Source organism: Malurus melanocephalus, unplaced genomic scaffold (assembly GCF_030028575.1).
Source record: "Malurus melanocephalus ecotype Western Australia unplaced genomic scaffold, MMel_1.1 scaffold_405, whole genome shotgun sequence".
NCBI lineage: Eukaryota > Metazoa > Chordata > Aves > Passeriformes > Maluridae > Malurus > Malurus melanocephalus.
The window spans coordinates 565,782-587,609 of record NW_026623637.1 but is presented as its reverse complement, the minus strand read 5'-3'; the positions used below and the strand labels follow the sequence as shown (position 1 = coordinate 587,609).

Sequence of the window (21,828 nt, the reverse complement as noted above, 5' to 3'; positions counted from 1 at the left end):
CTACAGATGACAGTGTGCACAGTGTTACAGGCTGTATCAGTATTAATATCCCAAAGTCTCAGCTGAAGCTGTTAAAAAACACAAGCCTCAGAGTCCGACCCAGGATATTGTTTGGTTCATCTCTCCAAGAGCACCATCTTCATCAATCTTTTGCTCAGGCACTTAGGTAACAGGATCTCAAACACCAGCCTCGTGAAGTTACATTTTTCACTTATCCAGATGATCTAAGAAAAGCTTTCAAATACAGGACTTTTACCTTTTGGTTAATCTGCAGTTGTTGTGAGCGGCCATAAACTTCCCAACAGGCTCTGTAAAAAGACTTTGCTAATCCAAGGCCTCTTTGTATTTGCTGAACAATTAATACAGCAGCCTGAAGCAAAGGTGACAAAGATGACACTGAACCTGAAAGATACACAGCAATTAAGGTGGTGTGAATGTTTAGCAACTGTCAGCCCTTTAATCCAACAAACACCACCTTAGGTGTCAGGATATAAAACAAATACATCCTACAAATACATCCTGAAAGCTGAACAGGCTCTTCCCCAAGGYTGATAAGAAAATGTGACAAGACTGTAAGTAACAAATGACAAGCTCAAAATAAGACATCAAACAGCTGAGCTGAATGAAGCTCAGTTGCAARGAACAACTTGTGCAAACTCTCTGTTTTGCAGATTTTCACTTATTGCCTTCCCCATAGCAAGGGACAACAGATAYGTGCCAGTGTCTGATGACTCCTGAACAAAGCACTGCAGTTACCACTWTTTCATTACTTGGGCCTACTTCCTGGGGATTCAATAAACCAATCCAAAACTACCTGATCATAGTTTTATGTGCTTACTTGCATTAGCACAGACCACAGTAAAATAACCAAGATTTAATACTGAAGAGTTCACCTATACATATATAATGAGCCTAAGTTGCTAAAAAAAAAAACCCAGAGCTGACTTTTTTTTACCTGCTATTGCTGCCTTGGCTTCTGAATGCACAGCCAGAAGTGCATCACAGACACTATCTCCAACTAAACCCAAACCATGCAGGAGTAACTTCAAATCCAGACTGTCCAATGCATTTCCATCATTCTCCCCAGGAATGTAAATCTCAATCCCACGATTCCGCATGGCTCTGGATATTTCCCCATGAACTGGATCCATAGAAAGGAAGAGCCTGTTGGATATTAGAACAGAATAATTTAAGTTGRAAGGCACCTACAACAATCATCCATTTCAAYGTCCTTAAATTCTTAGGATGCAACTTAGATCCTTGAACTATCATTCAAGAAAAACTAAATCTGCTCTTCCAGAAAGTAAACTCATCATCATAAAAATGGAGACACAGTATCTAGAAAGCCAGAGACAGCTAGTGAATTTAAATGAGAAATCTGTACGAATAGTTATACTTTGCAATTAGACACAGTTATTCTGCATGCCTTTTAACTCATTATCTGCGTTTTATCTGTTTTATCATTTGCCCAGAAAAAGAAAAGCTACGCCTCTGAGCTGCATTTTTTTAAAGTCTTAGCAACTGCTTCAAATAAATCTATGCTATTTAAAAACCAAAGTATCCCACATCCAAGTAGTTAATATCATAGACACCTCTCAAAAGCAAGGAGGAAAAAGTACTTCTGAGACAGAATGCAGGGAAAACAGGTTTCTGAAAAGTCAAAAATGTTCCCAGTTCAGAGGAACCAGAGCACATCAGTCCCAATATCCTTGTCATGAATTTATAAAAGTTAGGAATTATACAGAATAGTCTGTGTTATGCTCTCCYCCTATCTTCCACAGAGATTACTTCAGGTCTGAGATAGCAGATTGTCTATCTGGATGGTTTGCTGGGGTTTTWTTAAGTTCTCTCACTAACTCAAATTTATAGATGGGAAGGAAAAAGMTGGGAAGCAAATTGTTATTCCTATATACGAGCTTTCATTACCAGCATATCTAAAGTCGCCATCCTTAATGCAGACATGCTCAACTTCATTCCCAGTGAGACAGGGAAGTACTGAAATCTCAAAATTAGAAATGGGAAATCAAGGCAGAGGCACACTGCTATGAATTCTCCTGTGTGATAGTTTGTGTTGTAACAGAGATATAAAGCAAAGCCTCTTCAGCTCTCTTTTATATGTCCACCACCGTGAAGTTTTCTTCTGTCCTAGACAGTGTCACTTCACTACACCGCAAACTGAACAGCATTCAAAATACCAAAAGACTGGCTCACTGATGACATTTTTACTCTAAACCTCCTCTTTGATAAAACGAAAGGAAAAAAAAAGAAAAAAAAATCAGAAATGCCAAGTACCTGAAGTTTGGATGAGGAGCTATTGTAGGAATCGTGCCATCTATGACACCTCTCTCACTCATGGTCAGAACACCTCCTGGCTCAAGCAAAGCATTCAAGCGGTCCAGCACAGACGGGCTACATTTAAAACAAATTCATAAAGGTCATAAAAAGGCAACAGTTTGATCCCTTTCTGATCTGAAATCAAAATGGTACCTATCTTAAGCAAAAGCCAAACAGATAATTACTTCATAAGGTAACAGGAAAACTACCAACTGCTAAGCTGTCAGAGAAAGAAGATACTCTTCCAGAAAATACAAATTACTGTTCCTGTGCATTATCAAATGCAAAATATTCAGTCATGAACCACAATAAGAGACAAAGTCAATTAGGGAGGTCAAAGGATTCACTGAAACAAGGCCACTAAAATCTCTTACTTGCARAAATTAACGTTGTCCATTAAGAGCCAGTCTCCAGACTGCAGGGCCTGAACCAACATCCCATCCACCCACTCAAAAGTGCCATGGCTGTGGCAGTCAGCAGCCTGTGCCTGCTGCACCTTGAAACGCCGGAACTCTTCAACCAGATGAGCAAACTCTGAAAGGAAATACATGTTACACTGAAACTTACTTTAATGAAATAGCTTCTGGTTCCATTCACAAAAAATAGTACTTATTTTATTAATTAACATATATGCCTACTACTTTTTAGGGGAACTTAACAGCAGAGGCTCCAACTCTTCAAGTAGTCTCCCATGAGCAAAATCCATGTGAATAGAAAAGGTTTGCAAGCACAAGGAAATAGAAAACAGATTGACAGTTTACTCCCTGAACAGGTACTTTTCTGTATCACTTCTCCCCCATTAGATGAAATTTGGTGGGTATTAACACCTTATATTTTAGACAATGGTCAAAAAATAAAGAAAGAAAACTGACCCATATGCTAATTTGCTGACATTTGTAAAGGTCAGCTTATCAGTGCTTCAAGGTACAGATTCAAGAACAGTGTATCCAAGTTCCCTTTCTTAGGAATACAAGATAGGAGCTTGTATTGCATTGTAAGTTGAGTAGCTGAGTACAGGAGATTTCAGTGCTTTAAACTGCCCACCATACATACCCGCCTTTGTGTAAGAATTTATTTTGTTGTTTAGTCGCTGGGTAAGTACAAGTATTCCCTCCAGTTTGCTCACTAATTCAGCTGTAACACTTCCACCTCCTTCCCCCAGAGATCTGGGTTTGTAATTCAGGATGAAATTGCTCCAAGCACGCAGCACRAGTTCAGCATCATCGGCACAGAGCTCTGTCAGGAGCAGACTGTCCCTCACGAGTGTGCTCACAGCGTTCTCCACCTTTTCCAAGAGGCGCTGCCACGGCCTGTTGATATCAACCTGCAAACACAGSCCATCACAGGGTTAGTTCATGCAGCACACCGTGGTGCCAAGGCTGCATTTACAAGCACTGAACTCACAGCAGACTGSTCAGGAGGGAAGAACAAACACTGCCGTATTACCAAAACAGGATTTACCTGCTCAAATCCACCCAGGAGCTCGGTTGTATCCATGGCACTGTTCATTGCCATGATTTTCAGCCGATGGCCGGTGAGATGTGCCAACAGCTCCACCAGACTGGTTTTGCCAACAGCTGCTGGGCCCACCAGGATCACCATCCAGCTCATGTGCACACACTTCATTATGGACTCCAGGGACTGCAGTGAGTGATGCAGAAGTGAGAGGGTTCTGCCAGAATGAGGAATATAGTTGCCACGAGAAAGAACTGAATAACCAATCTGAAAGGGATAAGAGACAGAGGAAAATGGGAGTTTAGCTGTGCGAGTTGTTGCCTTCCCTATCCCGTGACAAAATCCCCTGTCAACAGCTTACCTGAACATTATATGGATTGACGTGAAACTCCCTGGTTCCTGTATACACATTGGACTCCTCACCAAAAATGTCTCTAAATACAGAAATAACCTAGAATAGTTAAAAGAGCAAAAGAGAGATTTATCAGTTCAACTTATTTGCTATTCCAAAGATCTACTTCTAAAAATTTACATCTGACGTATGTTTTCCTCTCAGCTCCACAGTGGTATGACAGTAACTAACACAGTTAAATCACAAGCTCATTTAACTCAAAGTGCAGCAAGCAATCAATGTCAGCGTGAGCATGCCACAGCAATCCCTTCATTAATCATGGTTTTCTGTGATTTGAAATACTGTAAGCAAAGTTTTTCTTTAACAAAGTACTGGGATAGAATTCACTTCAYAAATAAGCTCTTTGGTAACAGAAAAATATAACAGTGTTACAGAGAGGGAAAAGTAAACTCATGAGGAAATACCCAGTCACATACAGCCAACAACTTCAGTTTCACAACCTGACTTTCAGTTTAATGCCATTTAAATGCTGTGAAATGAAACAAAAGAACAAGATTTCTAAACAGAAGGGTGATAAATAATAATGYTTGCCACCTATGTAACACAAAATCACAGGAATATGTTGTTTTACTTCAAGTCCTTTGTTATTCTACACGCCTTCATTAACATCAGCCATCTGCCTTTATATTAATTAAATTGGTACTTCAAACAGTAAGGGGAGCAGGTATCTACATCAAACCTCAAAACCCCAAACCAATCTATTTTTCTTTCTTAAGAGATAAATGTCAATGAATGAATTACAATAAATCTTCAAACTGGAGATCTACACTTGGACTTCTATAAATTCTGCCTCACCATCTGAAGAGAAAGAAAGGAGAACACATGGCTCACCTTTTCTTTGTCTTCTCTAGTTCTCATTCTTTCTCCATATACCAAAAACACATGCTGGCCTGGATCATAGCATCCTGGTGACTGGTCAACAAGCATAAGCTGGCACCAGCGGAAAAGATCACGCAAGTTGAACTCCCAGGGTCCTCCTTTCTGTCCCCACTTTTTTTCAGCCATTACTTCTTTTTCAATCTGAAAAAAAAAAGTAATTAAAAAAACCCCTTTTATTCTACCCATGTGCTGGTCTTCAAATATTTTTTTTAAAAAATCACAACTGAACTTCTGCCTTAGGCACTGCTTGCAAGTCAAAGGCAGCCAAAAGATCAGGTTGAATTTACTTTGCTGAAGATATGTTAGGAACAAAAGCCTGATTTCGTTTGCCTCTTCTCTACTATTTCTCTAACACTCAGCTCAATTTTTTAATTTACTCTTGCAAYGTTATAAATGAATATGCAGTAACATGCTGACACAAGAGATTTTACCTAAGGTCACAGAATACTATTTTCTTTTTAACATTATTACCACTCTCTATATGTTTCTCTTCTGTGAAAAATAGCGCCTCTTCAGTTATCAACCAAGCATCTGATTGTTCTGGTACAATAATTCAGGTACCAGGTTTAGTGGTGTTCTTAGCTTTCCTCTGCATATACTTCCATCCTTCTTTTGTCACTCACACACTTCTCTATAAAAATGCTTGGATTCGTAACATTAGACTTAACTTTTTTCTGATCTTACTGCGTTTTGCCTACTTCTACACAAAAGAAATTAAAATATATTTACCTGGTTATTGAARGCAACCATTTTAGCAATAATAGTTTTATCAATAGCAGGAAACAATGTATTCGCAATAAATTCCATATCTTCTGCTGACAGTGGATCAACATATACCTGTAAGATCAAGAGAATTCAGAGAATTTACACAGTCAGAAACCTACAAGATATGACCATGATGCAGTTTAAAGCAAAAAATAAGCTTGCCTGTGTAAATCTATTAAGAAAGGACTTRGGGAGACCCTTCCTTCCACCTCCTTGTCTGTACGGATTCTGGCATCCAAAAATCTTAGTCGTCTTGTGTTGCACATGAAAATTCATTCCTAATTCTGGAACATAAATCTCAGCTCTGTGGTCAAAGCATGCGTTTAGCCCCTCTAATACAGACTGAGAAGCCAGATTCAACTGAGGAAAAAAATAAGGATACAGTATTAGTGTATAAAAACTAAACATGTATAAAAAATGTCAGTATTAGTGTAYAGTGTACAAAAYATTTTTGCATAATCTCTAGTTTAAYAGTCTGAGATACTACAGAAGGTGAAATTCCATTTCACTGATATTCTAGAACTAACATGTTATCACCACCAGCTAGACTATTACACTGGAGCAATAAACACTTCCTTATGTTCACTTGTTATTTGTTACCTGTCACTTGTGTTATTTTTTCACTGCGATAACAAAACAATTCATCATCGTAAAACCTGCATGTTCAAGAGATTTCTTCTGAATTTATGTTCAAATGTTTATATGTTTGTAGCACTCAGAGCATTTTATTTGTTTGCTTTTTTAAAATTAAGGCAGTCTTGGCTATTCAATTATAATGGCTGTTTAAAGTAGCATTCTTCACAAAAGAAGGAAAAGAGGCATACAAGGGGCTGAAGAATGAAGATTTTGCACTCTGCAGTAATCAGAATGTACATTGCCCAAAAAGTAGATCTGTGCACACAAATGCTTGAAAGCACTTGATACATGGTATACAAACAAATCTGCAGTGGCAGGACAGCTTACACTGGCAAGGTGAAACTCTCCTCCACYTCAAGTAAATCAGTAAAAACACAGTATATTAGTCCCAGAAAAACACCTTCTATTTCAATGAAATTGTATCCATGTACCAGCACACGGACCAGAACTTCTGTTGACTCTTCCCTAAAAGCTTTCAAATRTAAGTCAAACCTACCCTTGGTTTTCTGCAGTAATTTAAGCTGGGATTCAGCCTCAGTTTCTCATCTCAACTAAGTCTAGCCATCACCTGCCTCTATGAAGGGCGGTCATCAGCACTCAAAGGTATATATTATACAARCCAAATCACCAACTTTGCTCTTCTAGAACATTCTATTTTATTTGCCCCCCAAGGCTGAATTTACCTCATCTAATACAATCCAGTGTCCAGCCTTTAATGCTGCTAGCAGRGGTCCATCACGCCAGGCAAATTCTCCTCCCTTCCCACCTTCAACAGGCAAGTCTGTCCCAAACAGGTCTGTCACATCCTTTGGGAGTAAAGAACAGAATGAAGGAGTTGARGAATTACAAAACTTAAMACAAATTCATAAACAGYTTTTGTTAACTTTACTTCACATTTWCTCCCTTCTCTTTTAATACCTACACTTTAGGTCTATTTAAAAAATTTCAGTAATTGCACAATGCTAAAAGCTTTTCCATTGTAGGACTCCAGTGACCAGCTACTATATTTAACAACAAAAATTTAAATTGGAACAGAAAAGCTAGAAAGCCTTAAAGCTGTTTTCAAGTAATGTTGCAGAAGCCAAGAAAAACACAGTAGACAAAGATATGCATGACWTCACTTGAAAAGAACAGAAATATCTGGGAATTGGCATTCACTCACAGAAGCCTGCTTTTTCTGGTTACCCCTCCCATTCAGTTTTATCTTGAGACCAAGAAGGAAAAAATGACATTTCAGATACAGTGCTAAAGTTAAAGAGAACTGCACTTGAAAAGTTACACAAGGCTTCTACCCTGCCATAAACACCAAGTAACAAAGACAATATTTGATATTACCGTTTGCTCAGACAGATTGATTCGAACAAGACAGTTCCCTGAGGCTTTTGCCAGGGCAGCAACTAAACTGGTCTTGCCCACTCCTGGTGAGCCCTCCAACAAAATAGGTTTGTTAAGCTGCAGAGCTCTTAACAGTCTTTGTGCATTCACTGCTGTAGTCCCAGCATTTAAAGCATAGTCTGTCATGTTCCTCTGGAGAACAGGGCCTAAAACAAAGGAAAGGTAAACCAGAAAACAATTAAAGAATTAAAGAATGTTTATGCTGGAGCTGCTGACAGTGTGCCWCTGAATGAGCTCATTCTGTCTGTAAATTGCTGATCTCAGTACAGCAAGCAATGGAGATCCAGCTTGTGTGCAATTCTCAGAAACCTGGCACACACACTTTGTTTGATCCACAGCTGCACCTCAGCCCAACTCCACACATTTATGTTGAATTTCACAAAAAAAAAGTCTATGGATATACCATTTGTTTTGCYGTGAAACCTTCAATGCCTCCTGGTTCATGACAAACTTAGAATCTATTCCTGAAAAATCAGAAATCAGCCCTTGCTTCAGGCATGTGGATCTAAAATTTAAAAGCAGCTCTTGAAAAACTGGCACTGAATGATACCGTTCAGTCTTGTTACACACTAACACATTAATCAGTTCCATACACTGCCAGTTCTGCGAAGGAAGACTCCCCTAACAAAGTTTTCTTTAGTGTTACTTTAGCAYACATTGGGGAGAGGATAAAGAAATTGTCTGCCAAATTCCAGCCTGGAACATCACTCCCCCAAACCTGTAATACAGCATTACTCAGGTATACAAGACATTTATCACCAATCCATCTTACACATCTTGATACCTGTTTAGTATGAAAGGGATTCAAAGACATTCCTTTAATCATCTAATCAGCAGAGAGGAAATAAGCAATTTAGAAAAAAAACATTACTTTGTACAATTTTATGCAGGACTAACACAAACTATGAATGCCAAATGTTCAAATATGAACAATTAATACAGCATCAGGAACACAGGGGTCCATGTGCTAAAAACTAACCAGCTGAGCTAGAAAGCTCACAGTCATCATGTTTTAGCCCTGTCACTATATTTTAAGGGTAAGAAGCACTATTTTGCTAGTTCAAATTTGCATYAATTTGTCCCATGAGGAACTGAAATGCAGGGACTAAATAATTTTGCAAAAATTGCTGCAAATCTTTGAGAGCCTAGAGCAAGGGCATTAATCTCCATTCTATTTAGGTTTGTACYCAGAACCCCTCCTTTCCATGCTTTGCACAAGGGCCAGGATGAGCTGCAGCTTTACTTAGTGGAAGTTAACWGTCATCCTGAGCATGCAAAAGGGASAGAAAATTACAACTCAAAATTAAAAACAGCTTTGTTACACCAAAAAATAGACTATGAAAATTAGGCCATTAGCCATTAAGAAGYAATGAAAAAAAGAAATTAACAGATGTATCTTAATAAATGTGACTGAGTTCCAATCTACACACTTGTTGGCAGAAAAGGTGTTTTTCAAAAGGCTTGAGAACCAATAAATTGTTCTGTGGTGGTTCAGGTATCCTATTTAGACTTCGTGAATAACAAAACTACTGAAAATATAAACCATGGAATACGTGCCCACCCACTCCCACAGTCTCTTGCCTCTTGGAATAAAAAAGGGGTGAATTCCCATGAAGTTGTCCATCCATACRAAGTCTTTTTCCTTTGTTCTGTCATAAATCTTTAGTTCCTTCTTCTGATAATCAGTCAGCTCAAAGAATTGACTCATTTTCTCAYATAAGAATGTCAGACATTTCTCCCGAGCCAATAAAGCCGTATCAGCTGAGCAGGATGTTGTACCTGTAAGCAGAAAAGTTAAGTGTGCTTTGAAACATAACTAGGTACATTCATCTTGTGACTTAAGAAACTCAGTCCCTTCACAAATGCCACTTTTGTGCACACAGGTTTATGTTTTATTTTAGGGCTTTTGCTTGACAATGCTTCCAGTACTATTTACCATAGACAGATTGTTCTGTGAGCAACACAATTAAGGACACCTTATTTCCAACCCACCTTCTACCATCACAATCATCCTGATCCCTTGCCAGAGCCTGCCCTGGCTTTTTTTTTTTTTTCTGGCATTTCTTGTGCCTTTCACTTTTCCTCCTCTCCCTTATCTATTATTTATCAGCTGGGCCAGCAGCCAAACACACAAAGATGCGTTCTCAGCTATGTGCATGGTACAGACCAGCATAGACAGATGTGACATGTGGAGTGGGGGATAGAGAAAATAAAATGTGCTCATGTGCTTAAATACTGCATCAGCTCAGAAAACTCAATAAAAAACATAGGTTCTCTTAATTTGTGTGCTAGTCTTTATAATACGATTAATGTCTCTAAGTTACTTCAGCTTGCTGCATTATTCAAACTCTTGTTACTGAAATACAGAAAACACACATGACATWCAGGAGATATTAAATGGAAGTGAAAACTTCTCCCAGAAGAGTCAAACCATTTTGTTTGTATCTGACTTAGAAATATTTATACAAATATACATTTTCATATTTTCTGATGCCAAATGAGCACTGAAGACTTACCTGATCCTATTCCATCAATATACACCAAACATGCAGCATGGATAAAAGACATCACTGGAGAAATGTTGAGGCGGCTGCATCCCTTGGCAGAACTCGACTCATTCTCTACCATGACATTCATAAAATTAACCCAGGACAAGACATCTCTCACACTGAGAATACACTGGCGACCAAACTCTTGATTAGTCAGCCATTCAACAAAATCCATCATGAGTTCTGCTATGTCTGCCCCTAAAAGAATGTAAAAAAATGAAAACCAGATAAATTTGAATTATAAAATATTGGTCATATCTACACTGTTGTAAAAACATCTCTAAAGCAGGTACAGCTGCATGAGCAATGTGATGGGTACTTTATATCCTASAAACAGAATAACTGAAGAGTCATGCCTGTACTACCTTTACAGATCCTTTTAAATTCAGGTAACAAGAATAATCAAGTGACTGACAGTGAAGCTGCTGGCAGAAAGTTAAGTGTCAGTTTTTTCAACACCCCACGTTGAAACAAAGTTGGGACATTAAAGGGCTACGGATAGTTCAGCTACATGGATGGTGAAGTAAATACAGCCCCGAGCTTATTTCTGGCTACATATATAGCATACACAGTGAGGGAAGAACAAAATCCAAAATATATTATACTGTCCTCAGAGAGAAACATGGCAGAAAAAGGGTGGTCTAAATTCTGAGGAAAGGTTGGCAGCCTCCAAACTCTCTATTTTCTTAGCAATGGCTGAAAACGAACACACAGAAATACTCACCTTTACGATTTACTGCACCCAGAGATAATCCTGGATGAAGATTGTGTTTTACAATTTGTATCAAATCATCTCGGCCATTGCTCTGTGGACACCATATTTCTGTAAATCTGTTGCGCAGTGCAGGGGAAAGCTGCAAACAAGTGGAATGACAGAGCAATTAAAGATTCATTATATCATCTTCCTTAATGCTCAGTTAACAACTGCCTTGTAGTCACTGCACTTGCAAACAATAAATAAAGTGAACAAAATAGACCTTTCCTTCTAATTTTGACAGACATACCTTGTAAGAAAATCTTTGAAAGAAGGAGGATTTTTAAGATTTCTGGTAGTGGCTTCAATACAGGAAATGGGTGATAAAGGAAGTTCAAAAGAATACAGGAAGAAACTAAGCTAGTTTGCAAGCACCAAAGCTCCATTTCATTCTACAACATCACGTATCCAACAATGGCTCTGTAATCTCAGAAGCAAACCACAATGACCAGAAGATGCATGCTGTACTTCCAGATGTTTTGACATTTACCTCTTTTTTCCCAAAGTCACCTCCCGGGTTCATGGTTGCAAGGATACGGAATTTCTTTCCTGCAACTAACAGTTCCACCTCATTCTCCTCATCATCTTGACCACCTTTTTCAGCAAGTACCAATGTCTTTTCAGCTTCAAGAACACTAGAGAGGAAGTTAAAAGAATGGTTTATTTTAWATTTTGTTTCACACTTCAAAAGGTCACTTAGAAATGGAAATATTAATTGACCCGGTTAAATTTTTGCTTACCCAATAAAATGGGTAAACCCAGAAAGACTAAATGAGGGACACTGCTGCAAGCAGATAATGAAATTATTTATAATTTAGGTGGGYTTTTTTAACACAGATATTAAAGAGGGAAGTAACTTAGTTTTTTTCCTGGGATTTGACAAGATGCACAATTTCAAGAGCTCACTGACAGGCTGAAAATATCTGAAATATCACTGAAAATATAACACTGCAGATGGTAAGCTGGAGAGTTTACTTTTATTTGTACCACTGTCCTTTTCAGCAGGAGAGCAGCTCACCTAAGCCAGGAAACAAATGTGCCTAAAAGAAGTCAAGATTTACCGCATCCATGTTTGTGTAATGAACAGACACACTGAGGATGCTTACTACCACCACATTTAAGACATACCTGTTAAGTCGCTCTAGCACAGAATCATCAGCTAAAGAAATCTCATCAAGGAGAAAAAAACCCTCTTCTCTCATTGCTAAAACAAGAGGTCCATCACACCACTCAAAGAGTCTAGAACCATCAGATTCCTCCTAAGAAATGGAAAAGGAAGTGAGAAGTCATAATAATTAATGCTTTTTACTTCCATGGTCACACTGTCTGTCACTGATGCCAGACAAACCTGTTCTCTGGCYCTCTGCCGGACTGGCCGCAGCCCTCCCAGGAAGTCAGAGGTCTCCATGTGCAGGTGGCAATTCACTGAGTACAGCTTCTGATTTGTTAMTGCTGCAAAGATCTGACAAATGGTAGTTTTACCACACCTGCAACAAAGGAATTTAATTGAAAGAGATTAATTTTTTAAAAAAGCAAAATTAACAATAAGTTCACTTTGGACCGGATTCATACTTTCACTGAAGAGCTGTGAGGCAAAAGCCAGCATGCAAATTCTGCTCCTTTCCTTGAAAGAAATATATGCAAAGTGAAGCCATTTTTGGCACAACKGTTGCTGACTTGCACAAGAGGCCTTTAATTAAATTTAAATCAGTATCTGCATTGATGGATTTCTGCAAGCTTGAAGTCAAATTTATTTCAGCTTGCCYTTACAGATACCCACCAAGCAGCCTAACATTTCACTGAACTGGCAATGCTACATGTCTAGACCAAGCCTAAGGCAGAGGGGATGAACTGCTAAGTATCTACTTATCTAACATAGTWTTCATTTACTACCCAAGTAGTTTTCCTTCTCTCTTTTCTTGCATTTTTCTTCTCTTCTTTCCTACAAAACYATACTCTACAAATTTGCAGTGAGCACAAGAGCAGACAGCATTTACTTCCCTGACTTCCTCTACAACTTATGAGGTGGAGAAGTGGCAGCAAGGCCATACTGAAGCTCTTAACACATGGAGAGTAAATGTGCTCTCAAATAGAAAAATGTCACAACACCCCAAAAGCAGCCACTCCAGTGAGGCACAGTGAGGTTCTACAGGGCACCTCATAAAAGGTGGGGACAGAAGTCAGCTCACTTTGATTTTACTACTTTCAGGTAACTTCTATGTAGTTATACACAGTACAGATAATCCCATTAAAGACTTGGGTTGAATGAGATGCAATTGCTTCCCCTCAAAAAGGAACTGTGAGAAACAGCAGTTGCAAGTCTGCCATGAGAGAGGGTCAAATGTCCCAGATCAAAGCAGCACCGAACCCCACGCAACCATTTTGTGTCTGACTCAGCAGCACTACCAAGAATTGAATCATAAAAAGCAGGATTACCCAGTGTCTCCCACCAGCAGCACTGGTTCACCAAACTCCAGGGCTCGTCCCACCAAAATGGCAAGTCTCCTCATCCCCTGAGTCCAGACAACATGGTTAAAATCTCTGTCCATCACCGACCTCCATGTGGAAGACTTGGCTGCACAACACAAAGCAATCCATCAGCTGCAGTCACACCTAGACATCCACCAGTGGGATCCCACTCAGGAAACTCACCCAGTAGCCTTTTGACACTTTCCCCTGAGAAGAGAGACTCRGGATATATATTTTTCTTGAAGTGTTTTTCAATGACATTTTGAATAACATCCACTTCCTCTTGTTTCCTGACTCTGCCTGCCAGAAGCATAAAACCTACAAAACAGAGGGAGAAAGCGATTACTGCCTGGGTCATCTGCAGCAAAAATTTACACTTAAGAAGAGGGGCTGGAAAGTGATTCTGCAGACACTTCAAAAAGCTGGGGCAGCATACTCACCATCATTTGCTAAGTGCTGAAGCCAGTCATACTCCTTCTCCAGCTGCTCTGCCAACCTGTACCTCTCAGCCCAGCGRAACAGATCCCGCAGGGTAATGAATCCGTGCTTCCCAGCAAACACCGTCGAGCCCCTGCGGTACGACTGCCAGAAGAACAAAACGTGAGCTACTTTTTCATGAACCTCTCCAAATACTTCAAACAAAACTAATCACCACTGTCTGCAGTGACACTGCAACAAGAAAATTCTAAGAAAAACAAACAAAAAGTCTAGTAGAGTCACAACTCCTAAACACTAACTCGTTTTAGGTATTATATTTATATAATAAAGAACGCAAGAATAAAATAGATACCTGGAATAAAACAAAATCCAGTTTGTGCTACTGTAATTGCTTTTAAATACAACATAGTTTTAGAGATATATTAAGTGTCAAATACCAGTTAAATGTAGAAGCGTCTGAACACACCCMAAATTACTGGTTAACACTGATACTCAATTTCATATGACCCAAAGACACCTACTTTGCACTATACTTTGGCTCCAGAGCAAGGGATAATTCTACACATCAAATCCCAAGATGTCTACTTTTTTTTTTTTTTTTAAATTTTATTTTTTTCCTGCTAGCTTTCTCTCCAATCTGACATCACCTTCCCTATTCTTTCTTTTAACCACGGAAACAAATATCCTGGTGTGTTCTCTCCATGGTTTAGGACTTTAAGTAGCCTTCAGGTAACAATACCTCCCCCACAAAGGAATTTCTTTTACTTTGTGCATGTTATTTTGAAATATGTTTGCATTTCTTTTACTAGAAGAAGAAAGACTCTCATACTTGCAGGTCTAACATGACTTTGACAAGCTTGCTGCAGTAAGAAGGTGGCAAACTGCATCGCTTGTGCAGGATGGTTTCCAGTTCAGCACTTGGCAGTTCATCAAAATGYAGCTCCACAAAACGATTCCTGAAGGCTCTGGACAAAACCTAAAACATGAGACCACACTACTGCTTGAACTTCTTCCTTTGATATCGCTCACAGGTCTCCCCTGACACACCCAAAGGAATTTTGGATAGTGTCAGAGCATACAAATTAACACATACACAAATAAGCATTGAAAAAAAGTATAAGACAGAGTATGGATGAGGTCAAGAGCTTTAAAATGCATTGTGTGTTTTAAGGGCATAGGCAGCTAAGCATTACAAAGATACATGCTCACTCTCCCTACAATGGGAGAATTGGAAGGGTAGAAGCGATAAAACTTGTAGAGACAAAGTTTCGTAAGTAAAGCAAAAGGTGCATGTGCAGGCAATGCAAAATTAGGAATTCATTCTCCACTTCACATCAATAGGCAGGTATTCAGCCATCTCCAGGAAATAAGGGATTCATCACACACCAGTGGTATTTAGGGAAACAAACACTGAACATCACCCTCTTCCTCCTCCTCCTCCTCCCCCCAGTTCTGACTGCTGAGCACCATGCCATRTGACACAGAACATCCCTTTGGTCATTTGGGGTCAGCTGTCCTGGCTGTGTCCCCTCACAGCTTCTTGTGCACTCCCAACCTACTCCACAAGCAGGTGGGGCAGTGTGAGAAGCACAAGAGGCTTTGTCTCTGTGCAAGCACTGTCCAATAACAACAAAGACATCCCTGTGCTATCAACAGCTTCGATCACAAATCCAAAACACAGTATCATACCAGTCACTATGAAGAAAATTTCCTATTCCAGACAAAAAATGGATAYCTATAGCCTAAATAGAATATCTTTTCCACTGCTTGTGGACAAGAAATGTCGAGTCAAGTATAATGCACATGAAATCCAGTTCAGTGAATCACTTAAATCACAACTACCTAAAATTAATCAGAAATTTTGTCTGTGAAACAAGCAACTCACCTAAACAGAACCCAGCTGTGCTGACAGTCCACAGCCACCTAACTCCCTCCCTCTTGAGAGATTCATGATGCCATGCATCAGAATGTTTTCACATCACACTTTATGTATGAGAGAGATTGATTTCTTTAAGTCTTAGCTACCCAAAGGAATTATCATACAGACCTTTCTGCCACCATAGAGACCTGGAGGRTTCTGAGTGGCAAACAGCATGAAGCGAGGGTGAGCTTTGACGACCTCCTGAGTCTCAGTAATGAAGAGCTCTCTGTTATCATCCAACAGGCGGTTGAGAGCCTCCAGAACATCAGTAGGAGCCAAATTCAACTCATCCAGAACAATCCAGTAACCCTTTCTCATTGCATCTATGAGAACGCCTTGGAGGGAACAGAACAAGTCCTAGTTAAAAATCTTACAAAGCAAATCCAACRGAAGCATGCATTTAGATACTTTCAGCAGCCCATTTTCACTCAGTGTAAACACTAATCCAGAGAAGGAAGCAACAATATTGCTTGAATTGTTGGCTTATCTTTAGGGCCAGTAGGACAAACATGATGAGACATGAACTCTTCAGAATTCACTGAAATTCACCTAAGTGATCATCATTAAAATGCAACTACTAACTTTATGACAGGTCRTCTCTCCATTGTAACAAGCCAGACCAGTTAAGCAGAAAAGAAGAATAAAAAMACAACCCAGCCATTGAAATGAGGCAGGAATTTGGAATATATAGAATATGCTCACTTACCTTCCTTAAATACCAACTTTCCAGAGGCATCTGATGTATAGCAGCCAATATATTCTTGGATATCAGTATGCTCATGGTTGTTAATCCTCACACAGTGATTCCCAGTAGCAGCAGCCAACCAGCGAATTAAACTGGTTTTACCAACAGAGGTCTCTCCTTGAATCAGTACTGGGTGAGTCCTAAAARCCATGACCAAAATACTGGGTTAGAAGCACAAGCCATGTCTTTCTCACACACCAGACATCAACATTATTAAACCACATTACCAAAACACCACCACTTAACTCATCTGGGGTATCCAAGATCACACACCAACAGGGAAATACAAACAGCTTTACTCCCAAGTGCTAACACCCATGAAGCTTTTCAAGGCAGTGTGAAATAAGGAGGTTATTCTTACTGGAATTTTTAGATTAGAATTTAAATAAAACTAGGGATGGCAGTAAGGTTGGTTTAAGGAAACAAGAAACATATGTATAAGTTCAAGTCACTCTATAGTGAAAAATAAACTGTAAAGCAGAAGGAAAATAGACATTATTCATCCAAACAATAAAGTCTAGAAGGGCACCAACACTCAAGGCCTAAACAAACATATTTATTTTTCAAATGAAAAAGTTCAAACACTTACCCTGCAGACACAACCCTGACAATGTCTTTCAGATTAAGCTTAACTGAAGGGGTGAGCACGTAACTCTCATCTACTGTGGGTTCTTTGTCCCCAGCTGAAATCCAGTATCCTTCTATAAGTATAAAACTCCCTCCTTTGGGTTTTGGTATTTGCTAGGGAGGCATGACAGAAATAACAAATTATACAAACCAGTTTCAATTTGCTAATGCAAACAGCAATTGTTACTTTAGAGAACACGTAGCAGTGGTGTAACTTTAAATTAATCCCTGAGCACTCCTGAAGTAAGCACTGTCCCCTTGCCACAGAAGGCAAATTACAGGAAAAACCTGACCAGATTATTTCATGATCATGAAGCAGGAATCTCTGCCAGTGCCATGAAAATAAAAAATGTCTCAAGAGTCCCAGCACCGAATTTTGAAGGGCATTTCCAAGCAGGAACCTTCTTTCATCTTTTTATATTCATACACATTTTCCAGTATGAAAGGGTTTATTTTGAAACAAATACCCATCTCTTAAACTGGCGTCCCCATCCCACTGTCTGGTCCCCCATGCAAACTCATGCTGGGTTCCCAGCACCAGTGACATTCTTCCTTTCCCATAAGAGACAAAGCACAGATGCTTCCTCATATCCATATGTTCTGCATTCAGAGTCTAAAAAAGACTGAGAAAGCTCCACAAAAGYCTGTGAAAGCTTTGCAGTTGGAGCCACTGCATTAAGCTGCCCACACTTCACAATGYTTTAATTATTCAGACTTCCATATTTTTTCAAATTAACAAATARACTAGCTAGCATACTAACACTGAAGCAAAGTAAAAAACCACAAAAGAATGGTATTAAAATTGTTACTAGTTTGTATCTTATTAAAATGAAAAACAGAACTGCAAGAAGGAAATGTAGAAGAAAAAAGGAGAGAAGACAACTCAAAATAAATTCTACGCTGAATACTAGACAGCTCTYCATAATCTTAGTTTCCTACCTGCTTGAGAAGGCTTTTGATGTTGCCAGAGACTATATGCTGGCAAATCAGCTTTTGAACCACAGGGTGAGAACCTCTGTCAAGCTGTGTCAGGAAACTCAAGCAGAAGCCCTAGGAAGAAGAATTATTTTCAGTGATAAACATGAAAAATAAGGAAAATATATACAGATGAAAAAACCATTTCTGCTCAATACTGCACTTAGAGAGAACTATRCTTTATCCAAACAATCCTTGTAGTGAATACACACTGAAACAAATGTAAACACTGGCAATCACCTCATAGAGGGAGCGTGCTATGCTGCCACACGGATTGGATGCTGCAAATCGCAGTGCCCTGCAAAGGGTTCGCAGACTGTAGTGAGGTCTGTGGCCAGTTCCATCCACCAACTTGGTTGCTGCTTCCTTTCTCACAGACAAATAAAAGCTGTAAAAAAAGTTACAAAGAGCTGTTACTGATCAGATCTCTGCTCCAAAGAATTAAACCCCAAGCATGAACACTTCAGCTTATCCCCAAATGTTACTTTTCTTCAAGGCTCCAGGTTAGGAAAGCCATGCCAAGCTCTGCCATCTGTACAGTCAGTGAAGCAAAGCAACAGAGCATTTTTAGAACCRTATTTTTGAGACAGCTTGATATACAGAGAGTGACTATAAACTCCAAGTAATCTAAACATGACATAGTTCACCTTGCACTAGAGGAAAGATAGATAACTCTAGACAAACATAAAAGGCTTTTTTTCAGTATGATCTGCAGAAACAAACCATTTTAGTCCCTCAGATGTGAAAGGGGACTGAAACAATACTTATTAACTGGTGCCACCAAGAAAAAAATTCTAAATTTAAAAAAGAAAAAAWTTTTCCCCTCAAGTACACAAACCCTCCTCATTACAAAGATGGATGTCTACACTCCTCTGTTTCTTAAAGATATGCTGCATGAGAAGCATTATGGTGTTTCCCAAGGTAGTCTAGCCACAGACTACAGTTKCATACTATCTTTTTATGACTGATTTCATCAAGAATTTAAAGAGATTACAATAAACATACTTCACAATTCCTTGTACTGTATTTTTGTTCACATTCAAGCTTCTCAGGTAATCCATGATAAGAACTTGCAAATCTCCTTCGTTTCTCAATTCTTCTACATAAAGTTCAGTAAACCTGAAAGAATCAAATCAATCTGTAAACACCTAAGACACCTGACCATATTGAAAAATCATGTTATATATAAATCTCATGGCATATAACATTTTGAATTTTTAGGTAACAGAATACAGATTGTTAAAGCTATAGACCTAAAGACTGTCAAACCTACAGAGTCAAGAACCAGAGCAGTTGAAAWATGAGGTGTTACTAATACTTTCAAGTAATTTATCTGAATTAGTTTAACTTATTAGACTGAAAGTGAACAATGTGACTTAAATTACAAGTTAGAACAATTTGCAATATATAGCCAAATGTTATAGCCTGAACAATAAAGTACTGACACAGCAGTAGCTATTTTTGACAAATAGAAATATAAATTAATTTAAACACATAGCTGGTGCATCTCTAATCTTGTGYAGTGTTAATGAATCTGGGAAGGGACTACAGATGCAACTTTTAGAATTCATGAGGGAAACTGCATCAAGCAGGAGATCTGTGCATGCAGGAAYAGGTAGATGGTACTGAAGAACGGATTTGCCACAATTCCAATTTTAATCACCACAGCTTATACGTTTTAAGACCACACATCAAATATTGTGAATATCACACATCTGCACCATCATGCAAATCACCTCCCTTTTGAGTGAACAAGTTTGGATATGCAGCTTTTAGCAAGGATCCTCAATACWTCTGAGTTATCAAGAGAAAGCCTTTTAAACAGGTACAAAGCACTTAATTGTCTTTATTAGTCCTATCAGGAACATAAACTGCTGCAGTAGCATTGCCAGGTGCTGACAGCTTAATTGTGAAGAATAATCATTTCCTGCCCCCACTGACAAAACCCTACACTTCTGCTAGACCATTTGCTCATGGCTCAGCTACTTGAAGGTATTTTCCTGACTCTATTTCACAAAAATCCTTCACCATAATGTGGAAAGCATCTCTCACAGGCAGTAAATTTGAATTCAGACTTGTATCCCCAGGTTTCAGATAAGGCATTCTTCACTAGTCAACTCCTGAAACTCTGAAAAAGCCAGTYACTRTTTTATYYCAGAATCATTATTTCCTACCTGTTYCTTATTCCTAGAGGAAGATTTCTCTTTCCAACATCTGTAGCTGGATTCATGCATGCAAACAAKCGAAAATCAGGGTGACGGACAAGGGGCTCTAAAGTCAAACAGAAATAAAAGACATAAGGTCCATGATAAACACATACTCCAGGATATTTATTAGGTCARATAAGATATATTTTACCTAAGGCAACTTTCTATTGCTGGCAATACAACTTTCTACTGATGCACTATAAAATTTTCTTTAAAATGCCAGCATTAAAAATTTGCAGAGAATAACCCCACATGATTTTACCAGAAATATCTGCATCTTCTCAACAGCCACAGGCAAATGAAATCCTGACTTTTTTGTGCATAGCAAGATGTTTTAACAACACAAAACGTTTCAAAAATTATGTAAGCTCTGAACTTGGAACTCCTTTTGTCTCTTCCAGAACAATTGCCAGCACTTTCCTCAGCCAGGAAAAAAAAAAAACAGCCTGGGATGCTCACACAACATTTACCTCTGTCTGCAGCTCTTAAAAGCAGCATTCAGCAACTGCATTTTTTAATCTYTGCATCTGTAAAAGGAGGTAATTTTCTGCAAACAGCCCTGCAGTGCTGTTGAGAACACACCAGTGTTTTGGACTTGCTGCAAAGTATGAAGTCTACAAAGAGCACATTGCTCTCATTTGCACACATTGATTTTAGTGGTAAATGATCTCAACTTATTTTAAGCTATATAGGATAGGGAACTCAGCTGGACAGCAAGATACAGCAKAAGCAAGTACAGACATAGTACCTGTGTCTCCTCTGTCTAGCAACACCAGCGACCCAGATGATCCTTCCAATAAACCACTCAGGCACTCCAAAGTCTCTGCTGCAGCCAAGTTAATCTCATCCAATAAAATCCACTCTCCTTTTTTTACAGCTTGTGCCAGAGTACCCTACAAATAAGATCAATTTGTTAATGACATCACCAGCAATGGTGAATGAACAGAAGCATTCAGATACTGGAAATACTTGGTGTCTATGGCTTGATGAGACAAATGGCAATTCCAGCAGTTTTACTGCTCTGGCTCAGTAACAGCAGTTATTCTGCCACTCACAGAAGTCAGACAGTTATCATASCATTGCATCAGTTACCAGTTAGATTGGCTCAAATATAACAGATTTAAGATCCCTTATTTGTGCAATTTACCACTATGGTGCATATGTTTCTCTAACACCACATGAGAACAAAGGTAATCCAAAGAAATSCAAAGACACAATCACTATTATGCTCCTGAGGAATCTGTAGCCTATTAATTAAAGCTACACT

At 39.0% G+C, this 21,828-nt stretch overlaps 1 protein-coding gene across 1 annotated transcript in view; it reads right to left on the bottom strand.

Moving 5' to 3' along the window:
• The window catches only part of MDN1 (midasin AAA ATPase 1), an 89,503-nt gene that overhangs the window by 44,561 nt on the left and 23,114 nt on the right, over window positions 1-21,828 (bottom strand). The window contains exons 18-47 of the mRNA XM_057379426.1: window positions 21,310-21,454; window positions 20,529-20,625; window positions 19,360-19,473; window positions 18,595-18,742; window positions 18,319-18,429; window positions 17,342-17,493; window positions 16,714-16,892; window positions 16,134-16,342; window positions 14,916-15,062; window positions 14,089-14,230; window positions 13,832-13,966; window positions 13,616-13,754; window positions 12,528-12,666; window positions 12,308-12,438; window positions 11,670-11,814; window positions 11,150-11,279; window positions 10,393-10,623; window positions 9,458-9,655; window positions 7,817-8,022; window positions 7,165-7,287; window positions 6,008-6,205; window positions 5,810-5,917; window positions 5,033-5,221; window positions 4,151-4,240; window positions 3,796-4,056; window positions 3,388-3,658; window positions 2,709-2,868; window positions 2,293-2,409; window positions 956-1,164; window positions 257-402 (exon numbers count right to left, since the gene is read on the bottom strand). Of these exons, the coding sequence (XP_057235409.1) occupies window positions 257-402; window positions 956-1,164; window positions 2,293-2,409; window positions 2,709-2,868; window positions 3,388-3,658; window positions 3,796-4,056; window positions 4,151-4,240; window positions 5,033-5,221; window positions 5,810-5,917; window positions 6,008-6,205; window positions 7,165-7,287; window positions 7,817-8,022; window positions 9,458-9,655; window positions 10,393-10,623; window positions 11,150-11,279; window positions 11,670-11,814; window positions 12,308-12,438; window positions 12,528-12,666; window positions 13,616-13,754; window positions 13,832-13,966; window positions 14,089-14,230; window positions 14,916-15,062; window positions 16,134-16,342; window positions 16,714-16,892; window positions 17,342-17,493; window positions 18,319-18,429; window positions 18,595-18,742; window positions 19,360-19,473; window positions 20,529-20,625; window positions 21,310-21,454 (4,770 nt within the window). The remainder of the gene's footprint in view (window positions 1-256; window positions 403-955; window positions 1,165-2,292; window positions 2,410-2,708; window positions 2,869-3,387; window positions 3,659-3,795; window positions 4,057-4,150; window positions 4,241-5,032; window positions 5,222-5,809; window positions 5,918-6,007; window positions 6,206-7,164; window positions 7,288-7,816; window positions 8,023-9,457; window positions 9,656-10,392; window positions 10,624-11,149; window positions 11,280-11,669; window positions 11,815-12,307; window positions 12,439-12,527; window positions 12,667-13,615; window positions 13,755-13,831; window positions 13,967-14,088; window positions 14,231-14,915; window positions 15,063-16,133; window positions 16,343-16,713; window positions 16,893-17,341; window positions 17,494-18,318; window positions 18,430-18,594; window positions 18,743-19,359; window positions 19,474-20,528; window positions 20,626-21,309; window positions 21,455-21,828) is intronic.